Genomic DNA, 27,416 nt, shown 5'->3' on the forward strand with positions numbered 1-27,416 from the left:
ATAGCAGACCAATTTTTAAAAGGTAACTAAACTTTCAGAAAACTTCTGACATGTCAGAAGTTTTGATTGGTGGGGGTCCGAGCACTGAGACCCCCACCGATCGCTAGGACGAAGCGCTGAGCCGCTTGATTTCTGATCGGCCTTTCTCGGAAAGCCGATGTATCGGTCTACGGCTCAATAGAAAACTGCTTGTATTTATAATAGGAAGGTGACCGCCTCCATGATATTGACATCTTCGGGGCTTAGAGGGCGGCGAATGAAACGGTCAAAGTGGTCCGAAACTGGATCAGATGGGAATGGAGGGGGTTTCTATATAGTTTAGCAAGGTGTTGTCAGAATACAGTAGCGCCTAAATTCTTTGAGGTTTTGCCACAATAGGTACGTAAATGGATTGATTTATTCGTGAGGGTGGGGGATTGAAGTTCGCGAGCTAGCCAGGTTTCTTCCTCTGCGAGTAGGATCATTGCTCAGGCCACCTAAGCTGCTTGTCTGATTTGGCGTTGCTTAAATTAGAATATGGTCTTGTCTACCGCTTTATTGTCAAGTTTCGGGTTAGTCTTCAGCTAGACTCTAGGCGCGCTAAGTCTACTAATTGCAGGAAAGACAAGGAATGAAGGTCACTCTAACAAGGTAGCGCGCACACCGCTCTCTATTATCCAAAAGGAACGTGGAGCGCAGCCCCTCAGATACAAAGGAGCTGAAAATAGGAAAGCTATAGTGTAGACCAAAGCTATATAGGTTACCGTACGGGAGAGCAAAGGTGTTAGATCCTGGGGGGGGGGATAATGAATAAAAAAAGAGGGAACGGAAGCAGAAATAAGTCACGTCGCTTCAAAATGAGAGGCAACCATATGAACCCCCCCCCCCCCAGGATCTTATTTCTAATATAGAAATCGTAAGGCAATAGGTCTGCCAATGGTGCGGGGCAGGGTTCAGAGGTCCATCTACATGACCTAAATCGGGGGTGGATGATGTCACATCCCAAAAACACAGACGGTAAGCCTGGCAAAGCATCCACATTTGTCAATCCCAAATGACCTACAAGTAAGGCCGAATTCAGACGACCGTGGTATACGTCTGTGTGACTGCCATTAAACAACGGCCGTCATGCGGACGCATGTATTTCAATGGGGCCGTTGTTGCCAAGGGTCAGTGAAAAAATTAAATATGGCCTTTTATCTTCCGTTTTCACGGATCCCTCCATAGCCCTCAAGTCTATGGGGATCTGAGAAAACGGGACCCGCACGGGGGCAACTTGGAAGTGAAAAACTGCCATCTTTCGTGTGAATCTGGCCTAACAGTATGAACACTAAACAGTCCTATGCAAGTAAACAGCCGGGCACTTTGGTGGGAAGCAGAGGGTCCGGACACGTCATTGGCAGACAAGGACGTCCTCTAAGGGTCTGTTCACACGGCGAGTTTTCGTAGCGGATTTTCCATTGGCACAAAAAAATAGCGCTAAATAAGCTTGAAATTGAAAGACGCTTTGTTTTCAGCTTCAAAAACAACTTTAAATCAGTGGCTGTTTTCCCTTTAAAACCGCCTCGTAATTTTCTGCCGCTTCTTTTGTAGGTGTGAACGTGCGCCTGTGAAGAGGAGGAGATCACATGCCTTTATAATACTGTAGGGGGATAATAACCGCCATTATTGAATGTACTATGTAGCGGGTTTCTCTTAGGGACAGTGTGGCAGACATGATGATATGGACGTTGGCAATATTTCTAATATCACCCACAGTCTATAGGTGTTTGGCAGTGTCCACATTATGATGGCGGGAACATTGCGCTTCATACACTAATAATTAGTGGGCACTGACATTAGCAGGCACTATAGTATGGGCACTGATATATTAGGCTGCCCCCGGCATTGTGGCACTATTTGGGCACAGATCTATAAACAGTCTGGACAAAAGCACTTCCCGGAGTGAACAGCAGAGGGCGCAAACGGCATTACAGTAACACGCGGCGGATCACAGAGTTGACGTCAGGTAACAGGAGGCGTGTTCCTGCCCGCTCTCAAGTGGACCGCTAAACACGGAAGTCGAGTGGAACGCACACCGGAAGGGCTGAGGGCCCTGTTGAGACACATGCTGCGCACGGGAAAGTGCGGACGTGACTGAGGCGGCGGTCAGTGCTGTGTCCTGCAGAGTGTCCGAGGTAATAATATTCTACTCGTGTGTTATCCAGTATCTTCACCCAGGACTTCTACCATGCCTGTCCTAAACGGAAGCCCCAGTGCCAGATACAGTGTCCCCACAACAGTGACAGCCAAAGTGACCCCACAACAGTGACAGAGACAGTGTCCCCACAACAGTGCCAGACACAGTGTCCCCACAACAGTGACAGCCAAAGTGACCCCACAACAGTGACAGACACAGTGTCCCCACAACAGTGACAGACACAGTGTCCCCACAACAGTGACAGCCAAAGTGACCCCACAACAGTGACAGACACAGTGTCCCCACAACAGTGACAGACACAGTGTCCCCACAACAGTGACAGACACAGTGTCCCCACAACAGTGCCAGACACTGTCCCCACAACAGTGACAGCCAAAGTGTCCCCACAACAGTGACAGCCAAAGTGTCCCCACAACAGTGACAGCCAAAGTGTCCCCACAACAGTGACAGCCAAAGTGTCCCCACAATAGTGACAGCCTCCGTGCCCCCCACAACAGTGACAGCCAAAGTGGTTATATACCAGAGACAATGAGAGTATTCTTATTGGAGTGACATCAACAGCGCCCCAATAACCGTGACATCAACAGCGCCCCAATAACCGTGACATCACATCTATACAAGTGACAACCAAAGTCATCCCATAACCGTAACGCAGGTTCCCCATAACAGAACCAGTAACAACTAAAGTAATACAACGGGTGGACAACAAGCCCCAGAGAGATCAAAATGATTTAGTTTAGAAAATATACGTCTGAGGGGCGACCGAATAACTGTATATAAATATATCAAGGTCGGTACGAGACGTCTCCTGATCTATTAATACCCAGGATGGAAACTATGACACGGGGGCGGCGTCTACACCAATCACGGTCCGGAATCACAGGCACGGCCGGCCATGGACCGCTGCCCGGGTTTGCAGGCCGTGCTCCTATTGTAAAGTACGGGAGCACGGTCTGTAAAAAGCAAAAAATAGGACATGTCCTATTATTTTATGGACACCTTCCCGTATATTTACGTTGGAAATAGAAGCGAATGTGATCCGTAATTGCGGATGAATTCTACGGTCGCGTGCACGGGGCCTGACAGCAGTGAGACTATGGAGCGTGTTACGGTGAATTCACTGAAATACTTCACAAGGGACCAGGAAGCCGTCCCTGGGTGTAATAATATTACTGGATCACTGGTGATCGCCCGCTGATCCAGGGATTTATTCTGGTCGTCATATTGGAGTCCGGAAGGATCCCCCCCCTAAGAATAGTTTTTTGCCTTCCTCTATATAAACGTTGCAGGATAATAGACTGAGTTGGACGAGGGCCCGTGGTGGTGGTGTTGGGTTTTCTTTCTGCCTTTCTTGGAGTCTCATTGACTATGCCGGTACTGTACGCGGCAAAACCGCACGTAATACGCATTGTTTGCGTTGAGCCTTATGCAACAGTGTGCAATGGCCGGGGCTCGTCAGCCATCTGTGGAAAGATCGGACATGTTCTATCTTTCCACAGATCGGAGAATCTGGTCAGTTTTCACGGACCCGACTCACCCGCTAAAGTGAATGGGTCTGTGAAAACTACCGGATGCCGTGAAAAACGGCCCGAGTGACACTCAGCCGTGTGCAACGGGCATTAGTTTTCCTGAGCATTATATGTGCTACCAAGTGATCGCAGCCTCAAGTCCCGTAGGGGGATTGATAAAAATACATTTTGTACAAAAATGAAATAGCCCCTTTTTTCAGTAACAATTTTTGTTCTAGATTTTTTTTAGCGCACCATTAAAAAAATCCATGCATTGTATCGCCGCAACCATGACGACCCATAAAATAAAGAGAACATATTATTTATACCGCACGGCGAATGTCGTAGAAAACAAACTATGGCACGTTTACTATATTTTCCCACTTCCTCCTAAAAAATTTGAATGAATAAGTTCCATGTACTAGAAAAAGGCGCCAATAAAATCGACACCTCATCCTGCATAAAAGTATTTATATAACACTGTAAGGCCTCATGCACACGAACGTATTTTTGTCCTCCCGTTAATACTGGCGTAAATATGGGTCCGGTGTCACCCGTTTTCCACCAGTATTTACGGGCATGTTTTCGCTGCAAAATTGCACTGCACTAATCTGCAGCCCCTTCTCTCTATCAGTGCAGGATAGAGAGAAGGGACAGCCCATTCTGTAGTAAAAGAAATTCATACTTACCCGGCCGTTGTCTTGGTGACGCATCCCTCTCTTTCGACATCCGGCCCGACCTCCCTGGATGGCGCGGCAGTCCATGTGACCGCTGCAGCCTGTGATTGGCCTGTGATTGGCTGCAGCGGTCACATGGGCTGAAACGTCACCCCGGGAGGCCGGACTGGAGGAAGAAGCAGGGAGTTCTGGGTAAGTATGAAATTCTATTTTTTTTTTACAGGTTGATGTATATTGTGATCGGAAGTCACTGTCCAGGGTGCTGAAAGTGCTTAACTCTTTCAGCACCCTGGACAGTGACTATTTACTGACGTCGCCTAGCAACGCTCCCGTAATTACGAGTGCACACCGTAGACTTCTATGAGCCTGCCTGTGCCATAATTACGGCCTAAAATAGGACATGTTCTATATTTTTCACCGGCCCCGTCAACTTCCTGTAATCATACGGGGAGGTACCCGTGGCCAATAGAAGTCCATGGGCCCGTAAAAAAACGTGCCGTGATTACGGGCGTTTTTACGTTCGTGTGCATGGGGCCTAACACAGTAAAAACACTTTTTTTTCAAAATTATTTGTTTTTGTGTCTCCATATTTCAAGAGCCGTAACGTTTTTATTGTTCCGCTGATGCAGTTGTAGGAGGGCTTTTGTTTTTCGGGAAGACTTGTAGTTTTTATTGGTACCATTTTGGAGTAGATGCGACTTTTTGATCACTTTTTTTATGTCAGGATTCACAGAAAACAGCAATTTTTCCATAGTTTTTATTTTATTTTTTTACGGCGTTCACCGTGCGGGTTAAATAATGTAACAGATTTATAGTCGGGGTCGATACGGACGCGGCGATACCAAATATGTGTAACTTTTTTACTTTTATTTTGGTTTTTTAATAGTAAAGCATTTTGTAAGGGGAAAAGGTGGGTTTTTCATTTTTTTTTCATTAACTTTATTAAACTTTTTTTAAACTTTTTTACTAGTCCCATTAGGGGACTTTAATAAGTGATCCTCCGATCGCTATTATAATACACTGCAATACTTCTGTATTGCAGTGTACTACTGCCTGTACGTTTAAAACGGACAGGCATCTGCTAGGATATGCCTCCGGCATTACCTAGTAGGCATTCATTACAGGCAGACCTGGGGGCCTTTATTAGGCCCCCGGCTACCGTTGGAGACACAGACACTCGGCGATCTTATCACCGGGTGTCTCCAAAATCACTCAGATTCGGTGTACGCTATTGAGCACAACATCGGAAGGGTTAAACGGGCAAGATCGATACTTATATCGATCTCACACGTTCGAGCAGGGACGCCCCCAGCCCTCCGCTACCTATGGCAGCCGAGAGCAGGGAGATTTGACGCTCCCTGCTCTGTTTATTTATCCTGATGCAGCGCCGTGAAAAGGCATATGCATCAGAATAAAGCCTGTTAGTGGCCGCTGTGAAAAAGCGTATTAGCGGTCACTAACGGGTTCATGTACTGGCATATAATTGCCCTAACTACTGTCTGATAGTACAAAGGCAGTTGTTAGGGCATACCTAAAGAAATATGGTCAGACCGTTGGAGTCCTTCAATGGACCCTGGGCTGTCTGTCCATATATGGTATGTCCCTCAATCACGTCACAGAGATTCCATGTGTCGAATTCAAAAGGGGGTCCCCCTTGTCATTCTCCTTTGAATGACGCGATCATCTTTGATCGCAGCACTTAAGGGATTAACGACAGAGATCAAAGGTTTCTTTGATCTCCTATAGAGCGGTGATTCTCTAGGAGTTCTGGAAAAGCAAATCTCCCTTATCTTATTTCTTCTGTATCTTTAGATCCAGTTGTGGAGCTTCTTCGAAGGAGAACCTATTTACTAGCGATTGTGTCCTGAAGATGGGGAAATATCAGAGCCAATTGACTGAGAGAATATTAAACCTCACCCTGGAGATCATCTTCCTGCTGACTGGAGAGGTGAGGGGTTCTACAAATCATCATTCATGTATTCCATTAAATAGTCAGCAAATAAATAAAATATAATTTTTTTTCGTTTTGTTCTGTAGGACTATGGACCTGTGAAGAAATCTACTGAGAATGGGATACCGAGCGGTAACCCTGATGTGTCTGGAGGACGTAGCAGGACTCCCAGTCCCATCCCGGAGCTACCGATTCACTCACTGATACATGAGCGAAATAATGAGCAGAAGATCCTGGACCTTACCAACAAGATCCTTCATCTGCTGACTGGAGAGGTGAGGACTACCGGTAAATGCTGGGACATTATATAGCTATGAAGGTGTCGGGATTATGACTGTCTCATTGTGTGTCAGGTTCCTTTAAGGTGTCAGGATGTCACCGTCTATTTCTCCATGGAGGAGTGGGAGTATATAGAAGGACACAGGGATCTGTACAGGGACGTCATGATGGAGGACCACCAGCCCCTCACATCACCGGGTAAGAGGGATCTGTACAAGGACGTCATGATGGAGGAGCACCAGCCCCTCACATCACCGGGTAAGAGGGATCTGTACAGGGACGTCATGATGGAGGACCACCAGCCCCTCACATCACCGGGTAAGAGGGAGTCCTGTTTTGGGGTATGTAAGGTTTGTTTTAGCTTCAACCACTTCCGGACATCCGCCGTAGGTCGGGTGGGGGAGTATGGAGCGGACCTGCGGGATGAGGCCACTCCATAGAATGAGCATGTCGGCTCTAGGTTAGGCTGGATACACACGAGGTCATTACATCCGTAATTGACGGACGTATTTCGGCCGCAAGTCCCGGACCGAACACAGTGCAGGGAGCCGGGCTCCTAGCATCATAGTTATGTACGACGCTGGGAGTCCCTGCCTCGCTGCCGGAAATGAAAACATTATTACAGCTGGTTCAAGTCCTCCAAGGGACTAATAAAACAAAAAGTTAAACAGTGTTAAATAAAGTTGTTTTTATATATATATATATATATATATATATATATATATATATATATATATACATATACATACATACATACATAATAAGTATTTGATCCCTTGCTGATTTTGTAAGTTTGCCCACTGTCAAAGACATGAACAGTCTAGAATTTTTAGGCTAGGCTAATTTTACCAGTGAGAGATAGATTATATAAAAAAAGAAAATCACATTGTCAAAATTATATATATTTATTTGCATTGTGCACAGAGAAATAAGTATTTGATCCCTTTGGCAAACAAGACTTAATACTTGGTGGCAAAACCCTTGTTGGCAAGCACAGCAGTCAGACGTTTTTTGTAGTTTATGATGAGGTTTGCACACATGTTAGCTGGAATTTTGGCCCACTCCTCTTTGCAGATCATCTGTAAATCATTAAGATTTCGAGGCTGTCGCTTGGCAACTCGGATCTTCAGCTCCCTCCATAAGTTTTCGATGGGATTAAGGTCTGGAGACTGGCTAGGCCACTCCGTGACCTTAATGTGCTTCTTTTTGAGCCACTCCTTTGTTGCCTTGGCTGTATGTTTCGGGTCATTGTCGTGCTGGAAGACCCAGCCATGAGCCATTTTTAATGTCCTGGTGGAGGGAAGGAGGTTGTCACTCAGGATTTGACGGTACATGGCTCCATCCATTCTCCCATTGATTCGGTGAAGTAGTCCTGTGCCCTTAGCAGAGAGACACCCCCAAAACATAATGTTTCTACCTCCATGCTTGACAGTGGGGACGGTGTTCTTTGGGTCATAGGCAGCATTTCTCTTCCTCCAAACACGGCAAGTTGAGTTAATGCCAAAGAGCTCAATTTTAGTCTCATCTGACCACAGCACCTTCTCCCAATCACTCTCAGAATCATCCAGATGTTCATTTGCAAACTTCAGATGGGCCTGTACATGTGCCTTCTTGAGCAGGGGGACCTTGCTGGCACTGCAGGATTTTAATCCATTACGGTGTAATGTGTTACCAATGGTTTTCTTGGTGACTGTGGTCCCAGCTGCCTTGAGATCATTAACAAGTTCCCCCCGTGTAGTTTTCGGCTGAGCTCTCACCTTCCTCAGGATCAAGGATACCCCACGAGATGAGATTTTGCATGGAGCCCCAGATCAATGTCGATTGACAGTCATTTTGTATGTCTTCCATTTTCTTACTATTGCACCAACAGTTGTCTCCTTCTCACCCAGCGTCTTACTTATGGTTTTGTAGCCCATTCCAGCCTTGTGCAGGTCTATGATCTTGTCCCTGACATCCTTAGAAAGCTCTTTGGTCTTGCCCATGTTGTAGAGGTTAGAGTCAGACTGATTAATTGAGTCTGTGGACAGGAGTCTTTTATACAGGTGACCATGTAAGAGCTGTCTATAATGCAGGCACCAAGTTGATTTGGAGCGTGTAACTGGTCTGGAGGAGGCTGAACTCTTAATGGTTGGTAGGGGATCAAATACTTATTTCTCTGTGCACAATGCAAATAAATATATATCATTTTGACAATGTGATTTTCAGTTTTTTTTTAAATATAATCTATCTCTCACTGGTAAAATTAACCTAGCCTAAAAATTCTAGACTGTTCATGACTTTGACAGTGGGCAAACTTACAAAATCAGCAAGGGATCAAGTACTTATTTCCTTCACTGTATATATATATACATACACACTACCGTTAAAAAGTTTAGGGTCACTTAGAAATGTCCTTATTTTTGCAAGAAAAGTTTTTTTCAATGAAGATAACATTAACCCCTTAGTGACCAGCCCATTTTAGGCCCTAATGACCAAGCTATTTTATTCGTTATTCGCATTCAAAGAGCTATAACGTTTTTATTTTTTCGTCTACATAGCTGTATGAGGACTTGTTTTTTGCGGGATTAGTTGTGCTTTTTAATGGCACCATTTTTGGGTACATATAATTTTTATATTAACTTTTATTAACCTTTTTGGTGGGAGATTATAAAAAAAAAACTGAAATTCCGCCATTGTTCTATGCGTTTTTAAATTGACGCCGTTCACTGTGCGGTGTAAACAACATGTTACCTTTATTCTATGGGTCGGTACGATTACGGCGATACCACATATGTAGAGGTTTTTTATGTTTTACGACTTTTGCACAATAAAAACACTTTTGAACTAAAATTATTTGTTTTTGCATCGTTGCTTTCCAAGAGCCGTAATTTTTTTATTTTTCCATCAATGTAGTGATTTTTTGGGCTTCTTTTCTGCGGGACAAGACGTAGTTTTGAATGGTACTGTTTTGGGGTGCATGGGACTTATTGATTCATTTTTATTATGACTTTTTTGGGGGGCAATGGAAAAAAATTGCAATTTCGCCATGTTTTTTTGCGTTTTTTTTTTACGGTGTTCACTTTGCGGTTTAAATTACATATTAACTTTATTAATGGAGTCATTACGGTCGCGGCGATACCACATATATGTACTTTTTTTTTTTTTTTTACACTTTTACTAAATAAAACCACTTTTTATGGAAAAAAATGGTTTTATTTATTTTTTTACTGTACTTTTTATTAATAATCTTTATTTCACTTTGATGACTTATTTTATTAGTCCCACTAGGGGACTTTACTGTGCGATGTTCCGATCGCTGCTATAATTCTCTGGTATACTTCATATACCAGAGCATTATTGCCTGTCAGTGTAAATCTGACAGGCAATCTGTTAGGACGTGCCTCCGGCGCGTCCTAACAGGCATATGTCCAGGGCAGACCTGGGGGCTTTTATCAAGCCCCCGGCTGCCATGACACCCCATCGGAGACCCGCGATTGCATTCGCGGGCCGCCGATGGGTGACAGAGGGAGCTCACTCCCTCTGTAAACAAAGTTAAATGCCGCGGTCGCTATCGGTCGAAGTAAACTTCGATCGCGGGCGTTGGAGCAGGAGCTCAGCTGTCATCAGACAGCAGAGCCCCGGCTCCTGCCTGCACGGGAGACCCGTGCAGGACTTAGACTAGGCTGACGTGAAAAGTCGTCAGCCTAGCCTAAAGCCCATTAGTGACCGACGTAAAAAGGCGTATTAGTGGTCACTAAGGGGTTAAATTAATCAGAAATACCCTCTATACATTGTTAATGTGCTAAATGACTATTCTAGCTTCAAACGTCTGATTTTTAACCCCTTAATGACCAGCCTATTTTGGACCTTAATGACAAGGTATTTTTTACGTTTTTCCATCGTCACCTTCCAAGAGCTATAACGTTTTTATTTTTGCGTCGACATAGCTGTATAAGGTCTTGTTTTTTGCGGGACAAGTTGTACTTTTCAATAGCACCATTTTGGGGGACATATTATTTATTGATTAACTTTTATTTGGGGGGAAATAGAAAAAAACCTGAAATTTCGCCACTCTTTTTCGCGTCTTAAATCTACGCCGTTTACCGTGTGGTATAAATAACACAATAACTTTATTCAGTGGGTTGTTGCGATTGCAACAATACCAAATTTGTATAGATTTTGTATGTTTTACTACTTTTACACAGTAAAAACGCTTTTTTTTCAACATTATTTGTTTTTGTGTCTCCATATTTGAAGAGCCGTAACGTTTTTAATTTTTTCGCCGATGCAGTTGTAGGAGGGCTTTTGTTTTGCGGGATGACTTGTAGTTTTTATTGGTAACATTTTGGAGTAGATGCGACTTTTTGATCACTTTTTAATCACATTTTTTTAAAGTCAGGATTCACAGAAAACAGCAATTTTTCCATAGTTTTTTATTAAATTTTTTACGGCGTTCACCGTGCGGGTTAAATAATGTAACAGATTTATAGTCGGGGTCGTTACGGACGCAGCGATACCAAATATGTGGAACTTTTTAACTTTATTTTGTTTTTTTAATAGTAAAGCATTTTGTAAGGGGAAAAGCTGGGTTTTTCATTTGTTTTCAAAAAAATTTTTAAATTAACTTTATTAAACTTTTTTTTCACTTTTTTACTAGTCCCACTAGGGGACTATAATATGCGATTCTGCGATCGCATTTATAATACGCTGCAATACTTTTGTATTGCAGTGTATTACTGCCTGTCCGTTTAACACGGACAGGCATCTGCTAGGTCATGCCTGCGGCATGATCTAGCAGGCATTTACTCCAGGCAGACCTGGGGGCCTTTATTAGACCCCCGGCTGCCATTGGAGACACAGACACTCAGATGCGGTGCTCGCTATTGCGCACCGCATCTGAGGGGTTAAACGGGTGAGATCGATACTAATATCGATCTCACCCGGCAGAGCAGGGACGCTCCCAGCCCTCAGCTGCCTCTGGCAGCTGAGAGCAGGGAGATTTGACAGCTTCCTGCTCTGTAAACTTATTCCGATGCCGCGACGTAAAAAGTCTATGGCATCGGAATAAGGCCCGTTAGTGACCAACATAGAAACACGATGGGCCGGTCACTAACGGGTTAATGCAATATCTACATAGGTGTATAGAGGCCCATATCCAGCAACCATCACTCCACTGTTCTAATGGTACATTGTGTTTGCTAACTGTGTTAGAAGGCTAATGGATGATTAGAAAACACTTGAAAACCCTTGTGCAATTATGTTAGCGCCGCTGTAAACAGTTTTGCTGTTTAGAGGAGCTATAAAACAGACCTTCCTTTGAGCTAGTTGAGAATCTGGAGCATTACATTTGTGGGTTCGATTAAACTCTCCAAATGGCTAGAAAAAGAGAGCTTTCATGTGAAACTCGACAGTCTATTCTTGTTCTTCGAAATGAAGGCTATTCCATGCGAGAAATTGCCAAGAAACTGAAGATTTCCTACAACGGTGTGTACTACTCCCTTCAGAGGACAGCTCAAACAGGCTCTAACCAGAGTAGAAAGAGAAGTGGGAGGCCCCGCTGCACAACTGAGCAACAAGGCAAGTACATTAGAGTCTCTAGTTTGAGAAATAGACGCCTCACAGGTCCTCAACTGGCAGCTTCATTAAATAGTACCCGCAAAACGCCAGTGTCAACGTCTACAGTGAAGAGGCGACTCCGGGATGCTGGCCTTCAGGGCAGAGTGGCAAAGAAAAAGCCATATCTGAGACTGGCTAATAAAAGGAAAAGATTAATATGGGCAAAAGCACACAGACATTGGACAGAGGAAGATTGGAAAAAAGTGTTATGGACAGACGAATCGACGTTTGAGGTGTTTGGATCACACAGAAGAACATTTGTGAGACGCAGAACAACTGAAAAGATGCTGGAAGAGTGCCTGACGCCATCTGTCAAGCATGGTGGAGGTCATGTGATGGTCTGGGGTTGCTTTGGTGTTGGTAAAGTGGGAGATTTGTACAAGGTAAAAGGGATTTTGAATAAGGAAGGCTATCACTCCATTTTGCAATGCCATGTCAGAAGGCTGAAGCTCAAGTGGATCTCGTACCATGACAATGACCCTCAACATACCAGTAAATGGCAGAAAAAAGAAATTGAGGGTTATGTCAAAGCCCCCACGTCTGCCATGTGTACCCTGCAATAGAGAAGAATCGTATGGTCCAGTCCCCAAATAGGAATAAAAAAATCTCTTCTTCCTTTATGCAATATTTTATTTGTCCGTGAAAGCTGTACAGAAACCCTAAAAAAAACAAAACAATGTTTATTAGAGCCGTCTTTTGTTCTTTCCGCTTTCCAAAAACCGGAATAAAAACAAATCAAAAGGTTTATGTACCCAGAAAATTACAAGTCATCCCACAAAATACAAGCCCTCAAAAAGCAATGTCGAGAGAAAAATAAAAAAAAGTTATAGGTCTTGGAATGCTGCGACAAAAAAAAAAAAATGTTTTTTTTACTGCGCAAAAGTAGCAAAACATAAATAAAGCTTTTGTAGCGGCGTAATTGTAAAAAAACGCAGAATCGAGGATGGCAGAATTGCTGGTTCCCCCACCGCCAATGAAGAAAAGTTATCCAATCATTATACGTACCCTAAAAGGGGGGTACCATTCAAAAACAAAACTCGTTCCGCAAAAAACACGCACTCATACGGCTACCCAAAGTAGAAGTGGTCCACCGTACTCGCCCATACGGTAAATAGTAGACTTTTCAGGTGCTGACAGCAGGTTAAAACGGCATCTTAACACACAACGGACTGTTTAGTGTCACATGATGCTCCCCAAGCCCCCTCATACGGCGATGTTGACAGAAAAATAAAAAAGTGAAGACTTTCGATACGCGGAGATGAAAAAACAAACATCACTGCATCCTTAAAAGGGTGATCAGAACAGGTAATAAATGTCTGATCGCTCGGACCCCCAATGATCACTACAGCAAGGGGCACGGTGACTCCGTTCCTCCTCACTTCACCCCCTGTAGTGTGGGGGGGCTTGCATGGAACGGCGGTCGAGCCTGCACCCTGCTGTGTCTATGGGACTGACGCGGACACCCGTGTGCAGTTATCGGCTGTCTCCGTCACTCCCATAGACTTTGAATTCTTGGTCTGCCGCTCCATTCAGATAAGCAGTGAGGAGGAACGGGGGCTCGGGACCCCCTATTCTAGTGGTCGCAGTGGGGCCCCCAGCAATCACATTTATCACTTATACTATCAATAGGTGATTTTAAGGCCCAAAGTAGACCTGAATTTATTGTGTCTTTTTGTTTATTACATCACATATTTTTATATACTCTTTGAATGTGGCTAGGTCATCAGTATAAAAAAAAATCACCCCCCGCCTGGACCACCCCATTAAACCGTTCTGTAGTATAACATTTCTCTCTTTTTCTCTTTAACAGATTTGTATAGGGTTACAGCTGAACTTGGAGACTCCTATACATCTGTTTCTTCAGCACTTTATATGAAGAACGAACACAATTTCCTTAAAAACCGCCAAGACCCAAGATATTCATTAACAAATATAACAAACCATCGTGACAATGTCACCGAGAAACCAGCTTCTTGTGAGACCGGATGTTTCGGCAATGCCCTTTATACACCCACATATAATATAAGACAAGGTACATTTAATACCATCAGAAGATTATGCGACGAGAATGATCCGGGACGTCAAAACTCCATTAATTACAAGCACCTTGTTTTTTTAGACCATTCATACGCAATTAAAACACAGAATAAAGCAGTAACGGGGGAGGAAAATAATGTCATAGACGCCGGCACACCCACGTGTTCTACACAGCAGCTTCTGACTTCTGAGGTTAAGGAAGAACCCAAGTCATGTGATGGAGGAAGTCTACCATACTCCAATCTCTACACTCCGGACGGTCCTATACAATTTACAGCTGTCCATATTAAGGAGGAGTCAATGCAATATGACGAAAATCCCGTAGACCGTGTCGCAGGTCCTATACAAGATTATCAATCTACTCCTATTAAGGTGGAGCAATGTGAAGTTCTCACAAACGCTAAATCTTATGCACCCGCAGATCTTACACGAGGTGCATTTCATATCAAGGAGGAACCAGTCTCGTTTGATGGAGACTATGTTAAAAACGCCGCCGTTTACACAGCCACATCCCATACACCGCAATATCCAACTCCGCCTTTCGAAGAGGAACGGCCATCAGAAATCGACATTTATTTAACTGCAGATACACAACATACAAATATTAGCAAAGAGTTTCATCGAAAACATGTCCGGCAACATAAATCGCTAGACAAGCCGTTTTTCTGCTCTGAATGCGGGAGGCATTTTAAATGTAAATCGGGACTTTCCACACACAAAAAAATCCACATTTTTAGGAAACGGTACTCTTGTCCCGAATGTGGAAAATCGTTTATCAGTCATTCGTTTTTTGTAAGACATCAGAAGATTCATTCGGGAGAAAAACCCTATTCTTGTGAAGAGTGCGGTAAGAGTTTTTTGAAAGCATCAAATCTCACACTTCATCAAAAAGTCCACGATGGGACGGGCCCGTTTTCCTGCGGCAAATGCGAAAAACGTTTCCTCAGCAGCTCGTATCTTAGCCGGCATCAGAAAATTCATGGCGTTGCCAATCCGTTTGCGTGCTCAGAATGCGACAAATGGTTTTCCAGCAAGTCCGAACTCGCTGACCATCAGAGACTACACTCCGTAGAAAAAACATTTTCGTGTCCCGATTGTGGGAAATCTTTCATTAAAATACAAAATCTCGTGAATCATCAGAGGTTGCACACTGGGAAGAATCCATTTTCTTGTATAGAGTGCGGGAAGCTCTTTACCAGTAACACTTATCTTATACGCCACATGAGGCTGCATACCAAGAAGAAGATCTCCTATTCTTGTTCCACCTGTGGTAAATTTTTTAACAGTAATTTAGATCTCATTATACATCAGAGAATCCACAAAGGAGAGCAGCCAGGTACAAGTTCGGAATGGCGGAACTGTTTTATTCGTAAATTAGGTTTTGTTATACATCAGAGGAACCACGCCAAAGAAAAACCATTCTCGTGTCCTGAATGTAAAGAGCGCTTTGTAAAGAAGGTAGATTTGTTCCGTCACCAGAAAGTTCACAGGGAAGAGAAATCTCTGAACACGTAGAGAAATTGACTATTTCTTTTTCTGAAATTCAGATTGTTATGTTGGTATAACACATGTAAGTATTGTAGTTCTGTTTCATTTTGAAGTCTAGTAATTCGCCCCTGTACTGCATTGACTTCACTGGTTACTGGTAACCAAGTACATAAACGTATACACTCCTCGACATTGAAATTGTAACACCAAGAAGGAAAAGCTTTGGAGTTGTGGAAATCACAGGATCGATAGACGTGTTAATGATATGCAAATGATGGAAAAAAAAATGGAAACAAAATATTCCAAACGTTGATTTATTCAGTATCGAGTATGAGCACCACGCGCAGAAATACGCGCACTTACACGCCTCGGCGTCCTATCACTGAGGTGGTGTGTGGTCAGTGGAACACCTGTAGCTGGACGTCTGTCTCGTAGTCTCGTAGACTTCTGATGGTTTGTGTCGACACTGGTTGCCACCCCAGGCTTGGGATGTGACGTCCAATTTCACTTGCAGTACAGAATGGATCTCTACGCGCCATTCTTCCAATTAGACGATCCGTCCGGCAGAGGTTCGCCTCATCGCACCTCTTGCTGTCATTCCTGTTCGTTGTTCTGCCAACCTCCGGGACACGCAACGTTGAACAGCGCGGACATCTCGGCCTAGGCACGTTGCGATCTGCCGGAGTGATAAACCAAGGTCTCTCAGTTCAAGGATTCTGTCCCTCTCAGTTTGTGACAAGTGGCGATAACTGGCGCGTCGACGAACAGGGGGCATCGCACAATCATCCCGCCCCACTTGATTTTTGTGGTTTCATGTGGCTAAAAAACTTGCCGTTCAATCTGGTTTTTTTCTCTCCCACATGCCACAGATTGGAGGTAGGTGTGGAAAATGTGATAATTTGCAGATTTTAGCGACACCTGCTACTTCCTCGATTTGCATAACCTTACGGCTTGTCCTTCTGGGTGTTGCAATTTCAATTTTGAGGAGGGTGTCATTAGATGTTTGACATTGGGTTACTCTCAAGGTGCTGTGATTGGTGAAGATCACCTGTCTCACAGGGATGTAATGGGTCAGGGAGACCACATTGGTGTGCACCACCAAATTGAGCTAAATTGAGTCAGGAATTGGGGAAAGAGGAAAGATGTGGTCTGTGGGTAAATTAATATTTAACTTTTATTGATCTGCATTAAAATTGTTAAAAGTCCATTGGTGCAAACTGGTATGTGTGAGTGACCCCCAAACTCACATACACTTGGCCACGAATTGTATAGTGAGGTATTGTATTGAGTGATTGTGCTGTCACTGTTGCTCAAATGAAATCCACAGATCACTGAGCTGAGGATGTCAAATGAAGTTGCAGGTCGGATAGAATGGAGCCAATAAGCTACAATATGTGGCAATATGTCAGTCTCAGGAAGCTAAATTGTGCTGGATAGCAGGCTCAAATTGTCTTTACTGCACTGTTGTTACGACAGGCAGCAAAGCTAAATCAATTCAAATTGGCCCTGCAGATGGTGTTGATGTCAATTCAGTGAGCAGATGCAATCTCTGCCAAGCGCACACCATGCGTTATTGCTGCAGTAAATGTGAGCAGTAAATGAACCAACCGCACCCTCACGCCGGTGTCCCTGCAAATAGAGCAGCAGCGTGGGGAGCGGCTGTATTGTGTGCTGCTGCCGCCCTCAGTTGTTAGCCCAGAGGCGGCGAATTGGGGCCGTCCTCCAGGTTGACTCCGCTGTCAGAGCGGTTGTAAATAGGTCCAGTGACCGCTCTCAGCTGTTAGCCGAGAAGCGGTGCCACAGGATCGGCCTGCAGATATAACCCAGTGTGTGCACTGAGTTTGTGAGCGGGGCGGTAAGGACTCAATTGCCGAGACCTCACAGCCACCCCGCAGCAGACCTGCGGTCTATTCCCGTGGGTGAATAGTATATCAGCCCCGGGAGGACCGCACTGGAAATCACCAGCCGTCAAGGCAAGACGCGGTGATAGGAGGGAGAAAGTGCCCCAGCTGTTCTGTGAGACACAGCGGGGCGCGCTGCAGTCACAGTCGTGCAGCACAAGTGAGCAGCTGACAGCTGTCAGCCGCAGTGTATTTCGTGATCTCAATTGAACTTGGACAGCTCGGGCCAAGTGTTTGCACCAGAGGATTATAGATTATACACCCGACGCACGTTTCGCCAGCATTCTCGGCTGACAGCTGAGAGCGGTCACTGGACCTATTTACAACCAATAAATCTTTCCCCAATTCCTGACTTAATTTACTCTCAAGGTGCTGACATGTTTTGTATATAACCGGAGATACAGATATAAGAATATATTTTTCTGTACAGCTTTATATAGTTTTAGGCTAGCAGGTCAGCTTGCATAAGCTGTTTTCTGGCTCAGTTTTATAGCCTTCTTCTCCCTACGAGCAGCATTGTCTTCTGCTAGAAGTGTGCTGTCAGTCTTGATGAGCAATGATAAACTATAACCTACTGGGAAGAATACTCAGTGGGGGTATGACATTATTTCAGGGGCGTGGTTTTCTCTCAGTAAAAAAAAAAAGCCCCAATTGCCACAGAAGCTGTAATTTAACCCCTTAGAGACCACCAATACACCTTTTCACGTTCGTCACTAAGGGGCCTTAGGCTAGGCTGATGCCTTTTCACGGTGGCCCAGTCTAAGTCCTGCACCGGTCTCCCGTGCAGGCTGGTGCCGGGGCTCGGCTGTCTGATGACAGCTGAGCTCCTGCTCCAACGCCCGCGGTTGAAGTTTACTTCGATCACGGCAGTTTAACACGATAAATGCCGCCGTCAATAGCGACCGCAGCATTTAACTTGTTTACAGAGGGAGTGAGCTCCCTCTGTCACCCATCGGCGGCCCGCAAATGTAATCGCGGGTCTCCGATGGGTTGTCATGGCAGCCGGGGGCTTGATGAAAGCCCCCTGGTCTGCCCTGGACATATGCCTGTTAGGACGCGCCGGAGGCACGTCCTAATAGATTCCCTGTCAGATTTACACTGACAGGCAATAATGCTCTGGTATACGAAGTATACCAAAGCATTATAGCAGCGATCTGAAGATCGCACAGTAAAGTCCCCTAGTGGGACTAAAAAAATAAGTAATAAATGTGAAATAAAGATTATTAATAAAAGTTACAGTAAAAAAATAAATCAATTTTTTCCCATAAAAAGTGGTTTTATTTAGTAAAAGTGTAAAAAATAAATAAAAATACACATACATGGTATCGCCGCGACCGTAATGTCGCAAGGTGAACACCGTAAAAAAAAAAAAAAACTGGCGAAAGTGCTATTTTTTTCCATTGTCCCCCAAAAAAGTCATAATAAAAATGAATCAATAAGTCCCATGCACCCCAAAACAGTACCAATCAAAACTACGTCTTGTCCCGCAAAAAACAAGCCCAAAAAATCACTACATTGATGGAAAAATAAAAAATTTACGGCTTTTGGAAAGCGACGATGCAAAAACAAATAATTTTAGTTCAAAAGTGTTTTTATTGTGCAAAAGTCGTAAAACATAAAAAACCTCTACATATGTGGTATCGCCGTAATCGTACCGACCAATAGAATAAAGGTAACATGTTATTTACGCCGCACAGTGAACGGCGTCAATTTAAAACGCATAGAACAATGGTGGAATTTCAGGGTTTTTTTTCTAATCCCCCCCAAAAAAAGTTAATAAAAGTTAATCAAAAAATGATATGTACCCAAAAATGGTGCCATTAAAAAGTACAACTAATCCCGCAAAAAACAAGTCCTCATATAGCTATGTAGACGAAAAAATAAATAAAATATAGCTCTTTGAATGCGACTATAGAAAAACAAATAAAATACCTTGGTCATTAGGGCCTAAAATGGGCTGGTCACTAAGGGGTTAAAGGAGAACTATTCTCAAGCCAGGCTGGAGGAAAAAGTAAAGGCATACAGGAGAAGATTAAGGCGGTTTTCCAATCTTAAACATTAATGCTCTAGCCACAGGATAAACCATAAATACCTGATAGGTAATGGTCCAAGAAGACCCACATCTATCGCAAGGACAGGGGTCTGGTGACCTCCGTTTGCTGATTCCTGGCCACCACATTTTCCATACACTTCAATGGAGAATTGTCTGCAGATATGTCTGTGTGGATATGCCCTAATTCTTATTATGGGAATACTTCTTTAAATACATCAGTGAAGGAGAGAAGCTATTTTTGGTTCTGAAGGTAAATTTAAAGTGATGTTGGTGTTATTGTAGGAACTTGTAGCTTAGAACAAAAAGATGTCGCCCAAACCTAAGCCTAAAGGTAATATTACACAGGCCAATGATCAGGCAAACGAGCGCTCATTGTAACAGGGCAAGGATCAGCCGATGATCGGCTGATCTGCTCTTTTATGCAGCATTAAAAATCATCGTTGTCGGCAGCACCTCTCCCTGTGTAAACCGGAAGATGCTCTGCCGCCATGATGAAAATGTATGGGGACGAACGATCGAATTAACTCATCCCTATACATAACCAATCATTGCTCTTTGTGGAAGGAGTAAACGAGCACCGATCAACGAGCGGACTCATTGATCGACACTCGTTTACACAGTCCGATGTTCTTAATATTGCATTGATGGTGATACTCAGCCAACATCGAGCACCACAGAACCATTGCCTGGAAAACAGATGAGATGTTCAGATGATTGACGATGGATCCTATAAATGTGGTCATTAAACTAAATGCACTTTGCCCTTAGGGGAGTTACCATCGGCAGTATGTCAGTAGCACATGGTTTTGTGGGCAGATGGACAATATAGTGTCTTGGTTATATTTGTTTTCTTTTCAAGTCAATTTGATATGGGATTTCCTTATCTTTTTTCTGTTTTTGTTAGAAACGTATGCTTGTGAAGAATGGTAGAGGTCTGCGGTATGGATGAAATGAATAAATTCCTAAATTGATATAAAAGCGTTATTTTTAGTTCAAATGATGTTAACCACAAAATATCAAATATCAAACAAATATCAAACATTCATATTTTTGGACTGAGGTCGATTCTGGACATAGATTGGTCGGATAAGTGGATTATGATAAATTTAGACTAAGGCCAATTATCAGGCAAATGAGCGTTCACAGAACGATCATTCCCGATCATTGCCCTATGTAAACAGGGCGACGATCAGCCGATGAACGAGCAAACACTCGTTCATCGGCTGATGGTATAGTTTTTGCAGCGGAAAATATCATTGTTGTCGGCAGCACATCTTCCTGCGTAAACAACTGTGCTGCCGATATGATAGAAATGTATGGGGGTGAGCAATCGTGGTAATGACGCTCGTCCCCATACATTACTGATAATAGCTCCTTGTGAAAGTAGCAAACGCCGATCAACGAGCTGTCTCATTGATCAGGGCTCATTGTTACAGCCAAAATTGGCCGCTAAAAAAGGATCCTTCAATCCACTTATGCTAGCTGTAGACATAAAAAGAAATGCTAAAGAAAACTAGCCTTACTCAGCACATAGCTGTTTAATTTTTTGTTCTTTTTTTAATAGAATTGGATCCCATAATTTTGCAACTGTTTCCTACTTCCTGCCAATGGTCCAATGAAACATGGACCAGTGCAGCTGTGTGAGGATGCTTTTGTGTGAGAGAGACTCATCGTTAACCTCATCCAAACATGCGATATATATCTATAGAGCGCTGTTAAGTAGTTCTCGCAAACGCAGTATCATTACGTCATGGTGATGGTGCAGGCTCAGAAGCTGACACCGCACCATAACCGGTGGGTGTCAGCTGTGTATTAAAGCTGACACCCTGCTACAATGGTCGGGACCGGAGCTAGCTTTTGATCCGGCCGATTAACCTCTTAGATTCTGCGATCAGTGGCGACCATATCATCGAAGTGGTTTGTCTTAGCGTATCGACACGCAGACTAAGGTTAACGTAATTTATGGTGCCGGAAAAAAAATGAATAAAAAACAATCCACAATGGCTGTTTTTTGGTCATGTCGTCCACCAAAATAATGTAATAAAAAGTTGCGTGTATCCCAAAACAGTACCAATAAAATCTACAGCTTGTCCATCGAATGAAAAATTTAAAAAAAGGTATAGCTCTAGTAAAGTGCGGTTGAAAAAAACATGCTGATGTGCAGGCAACAGGGGAACATTCCTTGTAGTAAAACAAAAACAATATAAATTTGGTATCGCCGTAAACGTACTAGCCCGCTTAATATAGTTAACATGTAGTTTATACTGCACGGTGAACACCGTAAAAAAAACGAAAACCATTGCCATATAATCAATGTTTGTTTTTTTTAGTCTTGCCTCCCAAAAAATGCATTAAAAAGTAATCAAAGTCGCATGTCCCTGAAAATGTTGTCAATAAAAACTACAGCTCTTCCAGCAAAAAAAAGGCTCTTATACGGCTACGTGGATAGAAAACCCCAAAAAAGTTATTGCCCTAGTAAGGTGGGGGTGAAAAAACATCCTGATGCGCAGTCCAAAGGGGAACATTCCTCCAATTTCAAGAAGTGGTTATCAAAGCCCTAATATTTGGGAACCAGGAAGAGATGAACCATAGAACACATCTATGGATTATTTTATTATTTAACCCATTATTATATCACATTATGCCCTGATGTTCTCCGCACAGCTTACATAAGCCCCACATTGTAAACTGAAATACCAGTAAAACCCCAAACAGAACTACGAACAACCAAAATCTGGGCTTCGGAAGCCAAATGGCGCTCCCTCCCCTCTGAGCCCTCCCAAACAGCAGTTTCTGACCACATATGTTGGGGTGCTTTTTCTGTGCCATCTCTAAAGTTTGGTGGAGGAGGGGTAATGCTATGGGGTTGTTTTCAGGGGTTGGCCTAGACCCCTTAGTTTCAGTGAAGGGTAAAGTTAATACTTCTGCATAACAAGACATTTTAGACAATTGTAGCTTCCAACTTTGTGGGAACAGTTTTGGGCTTGCCCCTTTTCTGTTCCAGCATGTCTGTGCCCCAGTGCACAAAGCAAGGTCTAGAAAGGCATGGTTGGATGAGTTTGGTGTGGAAAAAATGTACTGGCCCCCACAGAGCCAACTTCAACCCCATTGAATATCGTTGGGATGAACTAAAACGGAGATTGCGAGCCAGGCCCGATCAGTGTCTGACTTCGCAAATGTTTTTCTGGATTAATAGGCAAAAATTCCCACAGACACACTCCAAAATCTTGTAGAAAGCCCCCAGAAGAGTGGACCAACTCCACATTTATTCCTATGGATTTAGAATGGGATGTCATAAAAGCTCCTGTAGCTGTAATGTGTAGGTGTCCCAATACTTTTGTCCAGATATAGTATATATAGATCTATATCTATCTAAAGTTGCAAAGAAAAAAAAAAGTGACCCCCTTCGGAATTACCTTGATTTCCGCATTGTTGTACTGTTCATTGCTAAAGACATGGATGTACATCAGTCCACGGTTAGACAAATTGGGGCAGATTTAGGCCCTATGCTCACGACCATAAAACCGCGGATCGTAATACGGTCCCCAGTTTTACGGACCCATTCAGTTCTATTGGCCGCGGACACCTTTCCGTGTTGCTATGGATGGGTGTCCGTGTCGTAGAACTGTGCCTGGAATTATGGAGCATGTCCTATTTTTCGTATTTTACGGGCCGTGCTCCCATACTTTGTATGGGAGCGCGGCCGGCCATGACCGCAATCGTGAGCCGTGATTACGGGCATGGCCGTGTGTATGGGGCCATACTAAACAGTTTAAGATTAAGACAGTCAGAAGATGCGACAAATGTATCACAGTTGTACATATTATTTGCGAAAATTTGGTGCACCTTGCTCGACACTTTTACTTATACTCTTAGAGACTCTTGGTTGGCTTAGTTTTTGTTTGGCCCATTTTAAGCCACGCCCCTTCCCATGCTAAGCAACGCCTCCTTTTCGAGACACTTTTTAAAACGGTCTAGTGAGGTGCAAACACCTGTGCTTAAATTAGTCTAAAATGCACCAAAATTGTCTACGACTTATCAAAAGACAGAATACAGTTCTTGTATGGGTTTGATGGATCTCAAGAAAACCTGATCCAAATGTGAAGTGGATGCACAGAGATAAATCCGTATGGGAATAATATTGTTTATTGCTTTAATCTCTTGGAATAAAGCTGTATACACAGGCAAATCTAAGTCTTTTTTTTTCCCTTACGGACTGGGTCCCAGCAAGAAAAGAAGCCGGACCCCCGTGATCACTCACTGTCAAGGGAGCATTCTTACAAAAGGAAGTTGTCCTAAGTGGACAACCCCTTTAGTATTCTGAAGGGGCCTAATAATACTCAAAGTTTATCAAAGAAATAATGACATTGAGAATAACCAAATATTTTTGGTGAGATCAACACAGTAAGACAGTATATTACCGATTAATAAATAATCATCTGAAAAATAATCACAATTATTACAATTGTATACAATAAATATGCGAAGATTTTAAAATGTGACAATAACAAATATAAAAACATAAATTCTACTAATTCAACCATCAAGTTGAAAGAGAAATTTAAGTCGTACACCACATTAGTTGGTAAGGTGTCCCCATTTTCCAAGAAAGGATTGGACCATTCTGTGTGATCCGTAGATCCGAACCTGGGTCGAATATTGAACCTATCAGATGGACTCTCTGTTCTGTAGGCACAAAATCCAGAGTGTTGAGTGATCCAGGGTTAATCTTATATTTCATAAAAACATCTGTGGTATCTTCGAGAACCATTCCTAATTTGGTCATGTAGCTGATACCTCCATGAACATATGTAATATCCGCCACATACATGTAACATGTAGTAATGACCGTTTTTCAGGAAGACGCCATGATTCTTCATATGTCACTCACCCCTTTTAGGAGAAGAAATCGGCAACAGACTTGCTTTCATATTTACGTATGCTTGGCTTACATGAAAGGTCAATTGTCTTCCAACCACCTGTCGAATGACCACACATTACCGCCAGAAGAATGTCCGAAAAATGGTTACTTCATCTAATCTATATGGCCAAAATTATGTGGACACCCTTTCTAATTATTGAGCTTCGGTGTTTCAGCAACACACTGCAAACAGGTGGATCAAATCAGCTATGCAATCTCTATCGACAAACAGTAGGAGTATGGGTCGTGCTAAGGACCTCCGTGACTTTGAACGTGGTAGTCATAGGATACCACCTTTGAACACAAGCCTACGATCACATGCACAATGCCAGTGAGTCGGCTTGAATGATGTAAAGCACGCCGCCACTCGTCTCTGAAGCAGTGGAAACGTTTTCCCTGGAGGGATACAACACGTTTTAGTACATAACAGTCTGATGGATGAGTCTGGGTTTGGTGTTTGACAGGAGAATGGTACCTACTGGGATGTATAGTATCTAATGTAGAAATAGCGGAGGAGTGATATTTGTCTGATGCTGTTTTACAGGGGGTGTGCTAGGACTCTTCATTCCAGTAAAGGGAAATCTTAATGCTTCAGTATACCATGACATTTTGGACAAGCTTCCAACTTTGTGGGAACAGTTTGGGGAAGGCTTCTTTTCTGTTCCAGCATGACGGTGCCCCTGTGCACAAATCAAGGTTTATAAAGACATGGTGGGGGGAGTTAGTTGTAGAGGAACTCAAGTGTCCTTGCACAGAGCCCTGACCTGAACCCCACTGAACACTTTTGGGTTGAATTGGAACAAAGATTGCGAGCCAGACCTTCTTGTCCAACATCAGTGTCTAACCTCACAAATGCTCTTTTGGCTAAATGGGCAAAAATTCCCACATACACATCTAAAGTCTTGTGGAAAGCCCTCCCAGAAACGCGTAAGCTGTTATAGCTGAAAAAGGACCCAATTTCATATCAACCCCTTCCAGCGCGAGGAATTTGTTGCTTTTTTCTTCCTGCCTTCCGAAAGCCATAACTTTTTTTTATTTTTCCACTGACATAGATGTGTGGGGTATTTGTTTTATTTTATTTTTGGTGGATAAGTTGTAGTTTTTGGTTTTAATGTAATAGGAAACTTTTATAAATTATTTTGTGGGGTGGAATGGAATGAAAGCAGCGATTCTTCTATTGTATGTTTGGGTTCAGTTTTTACGTGTGAAAATGACATGTTTATTTTATTCCGCGGGTCAATATGATTACGACCATACCAAATCGTTTTTTTTCAGTTTATGGTTTACAAAATAAAAACTATTTGTTAAAAATAATTGTTTTGTGTCACCATATTCTGAGACCCACAAGTTTTTTATTTTTCCGTCAATCGAGCTGTGTAAGAACTTGTGATTTGCGGGCCGAGCTGTAGTTTTTATTGATACAATTATGGTCCCTTTTTATTCCTTTTTTTTAGGGGTTAAGGAGACCAAAATAACATTAATTATGGCGGTTTTTATTTTTACGGCATTCACCCTGCGGGTTTGTTTTTTTTAACTTTTAATACATTTTTTATTTTGTATATTATTATAAACTTTATTTTATTTTTTTCCAGTCCCACTAGGAGACTTGAACAAGCAATCATTCGATAGCTGGTACCATACACTGCAATACTTATTGCAGTGTATAGTACTATTAACACTCTCCAATTAAGCCCTCTGGCAGGTCTTAATAGGAGGTACAAGATGACACTAGGCCCCCAGGTGTGCCATGACAACCATCAGCACCCCGCGATCGTATCGCAGCCGATTGTGCGACAAAGGGCCCCCCTTCTGGCTAAAGGCGAAGATGCCAGGATCACTCAGATACCTGCAGCGTACAGAGCGGACTAAGCCCATACTTCTCCTTCTGACTTACATGTACACTGGAAGTCGGGAAGTGGTTAACTCTCGTGGTTTTGGAATGGGATGTCCAACAAGTCCAGGTGTAATGGTCAGGTGTCCACATACTTTTTCCCATATAGTGCAAGGTCAAGGAGGGCCCTGGGCAGATGACACCATCCGTTAACACAACAATGTTAACATGAATGTTGCTTTAAATTAATAATAATAAATACCAGTAAACATACATGTTCGTGTCCCTTTTCATCTATGTAAATGTTTGTGAATTTTTTGATGTACAGCAAGAGTTGATTTCTGACCAAAGCATTTACCACATTTAGAGCACATGAAGGGCTTTTCCCCTGTGTGAATTCTTTCATGTTTCACCTGAACTGACTTATGGGCAAAACACTTTCCACAGATAGAACAAGGAAAAGGCTTCTCTCCTGTGTGGATTCTCTCATGTTGAATGAGATGGGACCTGCGTGTGAAAGATCGCCCACACTCAGAACATGAATATGGCTTCTCCCCCGTGTGGATTCGCATATGCTTCATCATATTTGATTTCTCAGAGAAACATTTTCCACATTCGGGACATGCAAAGGGCTTTTCACCTGTGTGTATTCTCAGATGTTTAATAAGTTTTGCATTCTGTGAAAAGCATTTACCACATTCCGAGCACGAAAGGAGTTTGGTTCCTTTTTGGTCTGTAAAATGAGAAACTACAGGTCGTGTGTAAGGAAAATATTTCTCATAGTTAGACCGCTGAAATGATAACTCTGAGTGGAGATGAATTGGACGAATATCACAAGAGAAGGGATGTACTGATAAGGAATCTTGACTGTTGTCTTCTGTTTCACAATCGGGAGCGCGAAGGATGTGTCCAGCCAGTGTGGTTCTAATGTTATGTCCATCTGTTGGAAGTAAAATAAATATATGTAGAAAAAGTATGAAAGACAGAAGTCGAGAG

At 43.1% G+C, this 27,416-nt stretch overlaps 2 protein-coding genes across 4 annotated transcripts in view; one reads left to right on the forward strand and one right to left on the reverse strand.

Moving 5' to 3' along the window:
• Positions 1 to 1,959: 1,959 nt before the first annotated feature.
• LOC142663687 (uncharacterized) lies at positions 1,960 to 27,059 on the forward strand. 3 transcript variants are annotated; one of them, XM_075842450.1, is made up of 5 exons: positions 1,960 to 2,156; positions 6,177 to 6,312; positions 6,402 to 6,590; positions 6,669 to 6,912; positions 14,000 to 27,059. In XM_075842450.1, exons 2-5 carry the CDS (start codon positions 6,235 to 6,237, stop codon positions 15,739 to 15,741), a joined length of 2,253 nt encoding a protein of 750 aa, XP_075698565.1. In that variant the 5' UTR covers positions 1,960 to 2,156; positions 6,177 to 6,234; the 3' UTR covers positions 15,742 to 27,059. The 3 variants fall into 3 exon arrangements, with proteins under 3 accessions (XP_075698565.1, XP_075698566.1, XP_075698568.1); XM_075842451.1 differs by having other exon boundaries at positions 6,669 to 6,852; XM_075842453.1 differs by lacking the exons at positions 1,960 to 2,156; positions 6,177 to 6,312 and having other exon boundaries at positions 6,541 to 6,590; positions 6,680 to 6,912.
• LOC142663715 (uncharacterized) overlaps positions 24,086 to 27,416 on the reverse strand; it is a 31,329-nt gene continuing 27,998 nt past the window's right edge. The window contains exon 9 of the mRNA XM_075842500.1: positions 24,086 to 27,360. Within this exon, the coding sequence (XP_075698615.1) occupies positions 26,711 to 27,360 (650 nt within the window). The 3' untranslated portion in view covers positions 24,086 to 26,710. The remainder of the gene's footprint in view (positions 27,361 to 27,416) is intronic.

Source organism: Rhinoderma darwinii, chromosome 11, assembly GCF_050947455.1.
Source record: "Rhinoderma darwinii isolate aRhiDar2 chromosome 11, aRhiDar2.hap1, whole genome shotgun sequence".
Classification (NCBI taxonomy): domain Eukaryota; kingdom Metazoa; phylum Chordata; class Amphibia; order Anura; family Rhinodermatidae; genus Rhinoderma; species Rhinoderma darwinii.

Bases quoted from the DNA above. Each gene is read 5' to 3' on its own strand.
- LOC142663687 (XM_075842450.1), top strand. From the start codon at position 6,235: ATGGGGAAATATCAGAGCCAATTGACTGAGAGAATATTAAACCTCACC. The intron at 6,313-6,401 runs GTGAGGGGTTCT...TTTGTTCTGTAG, and splicing joins TCTTCCTGCTGACTGGAGAG to GACTATGGACCTGTGAAGAA. The intron at 6,913-13,999 runs GTAAGAGGGAGT...TCTCTTTAACAG, and splicing joins CCAGCCCCTCACATCACCGG to ATTTGTATAGGGTTACAGCT.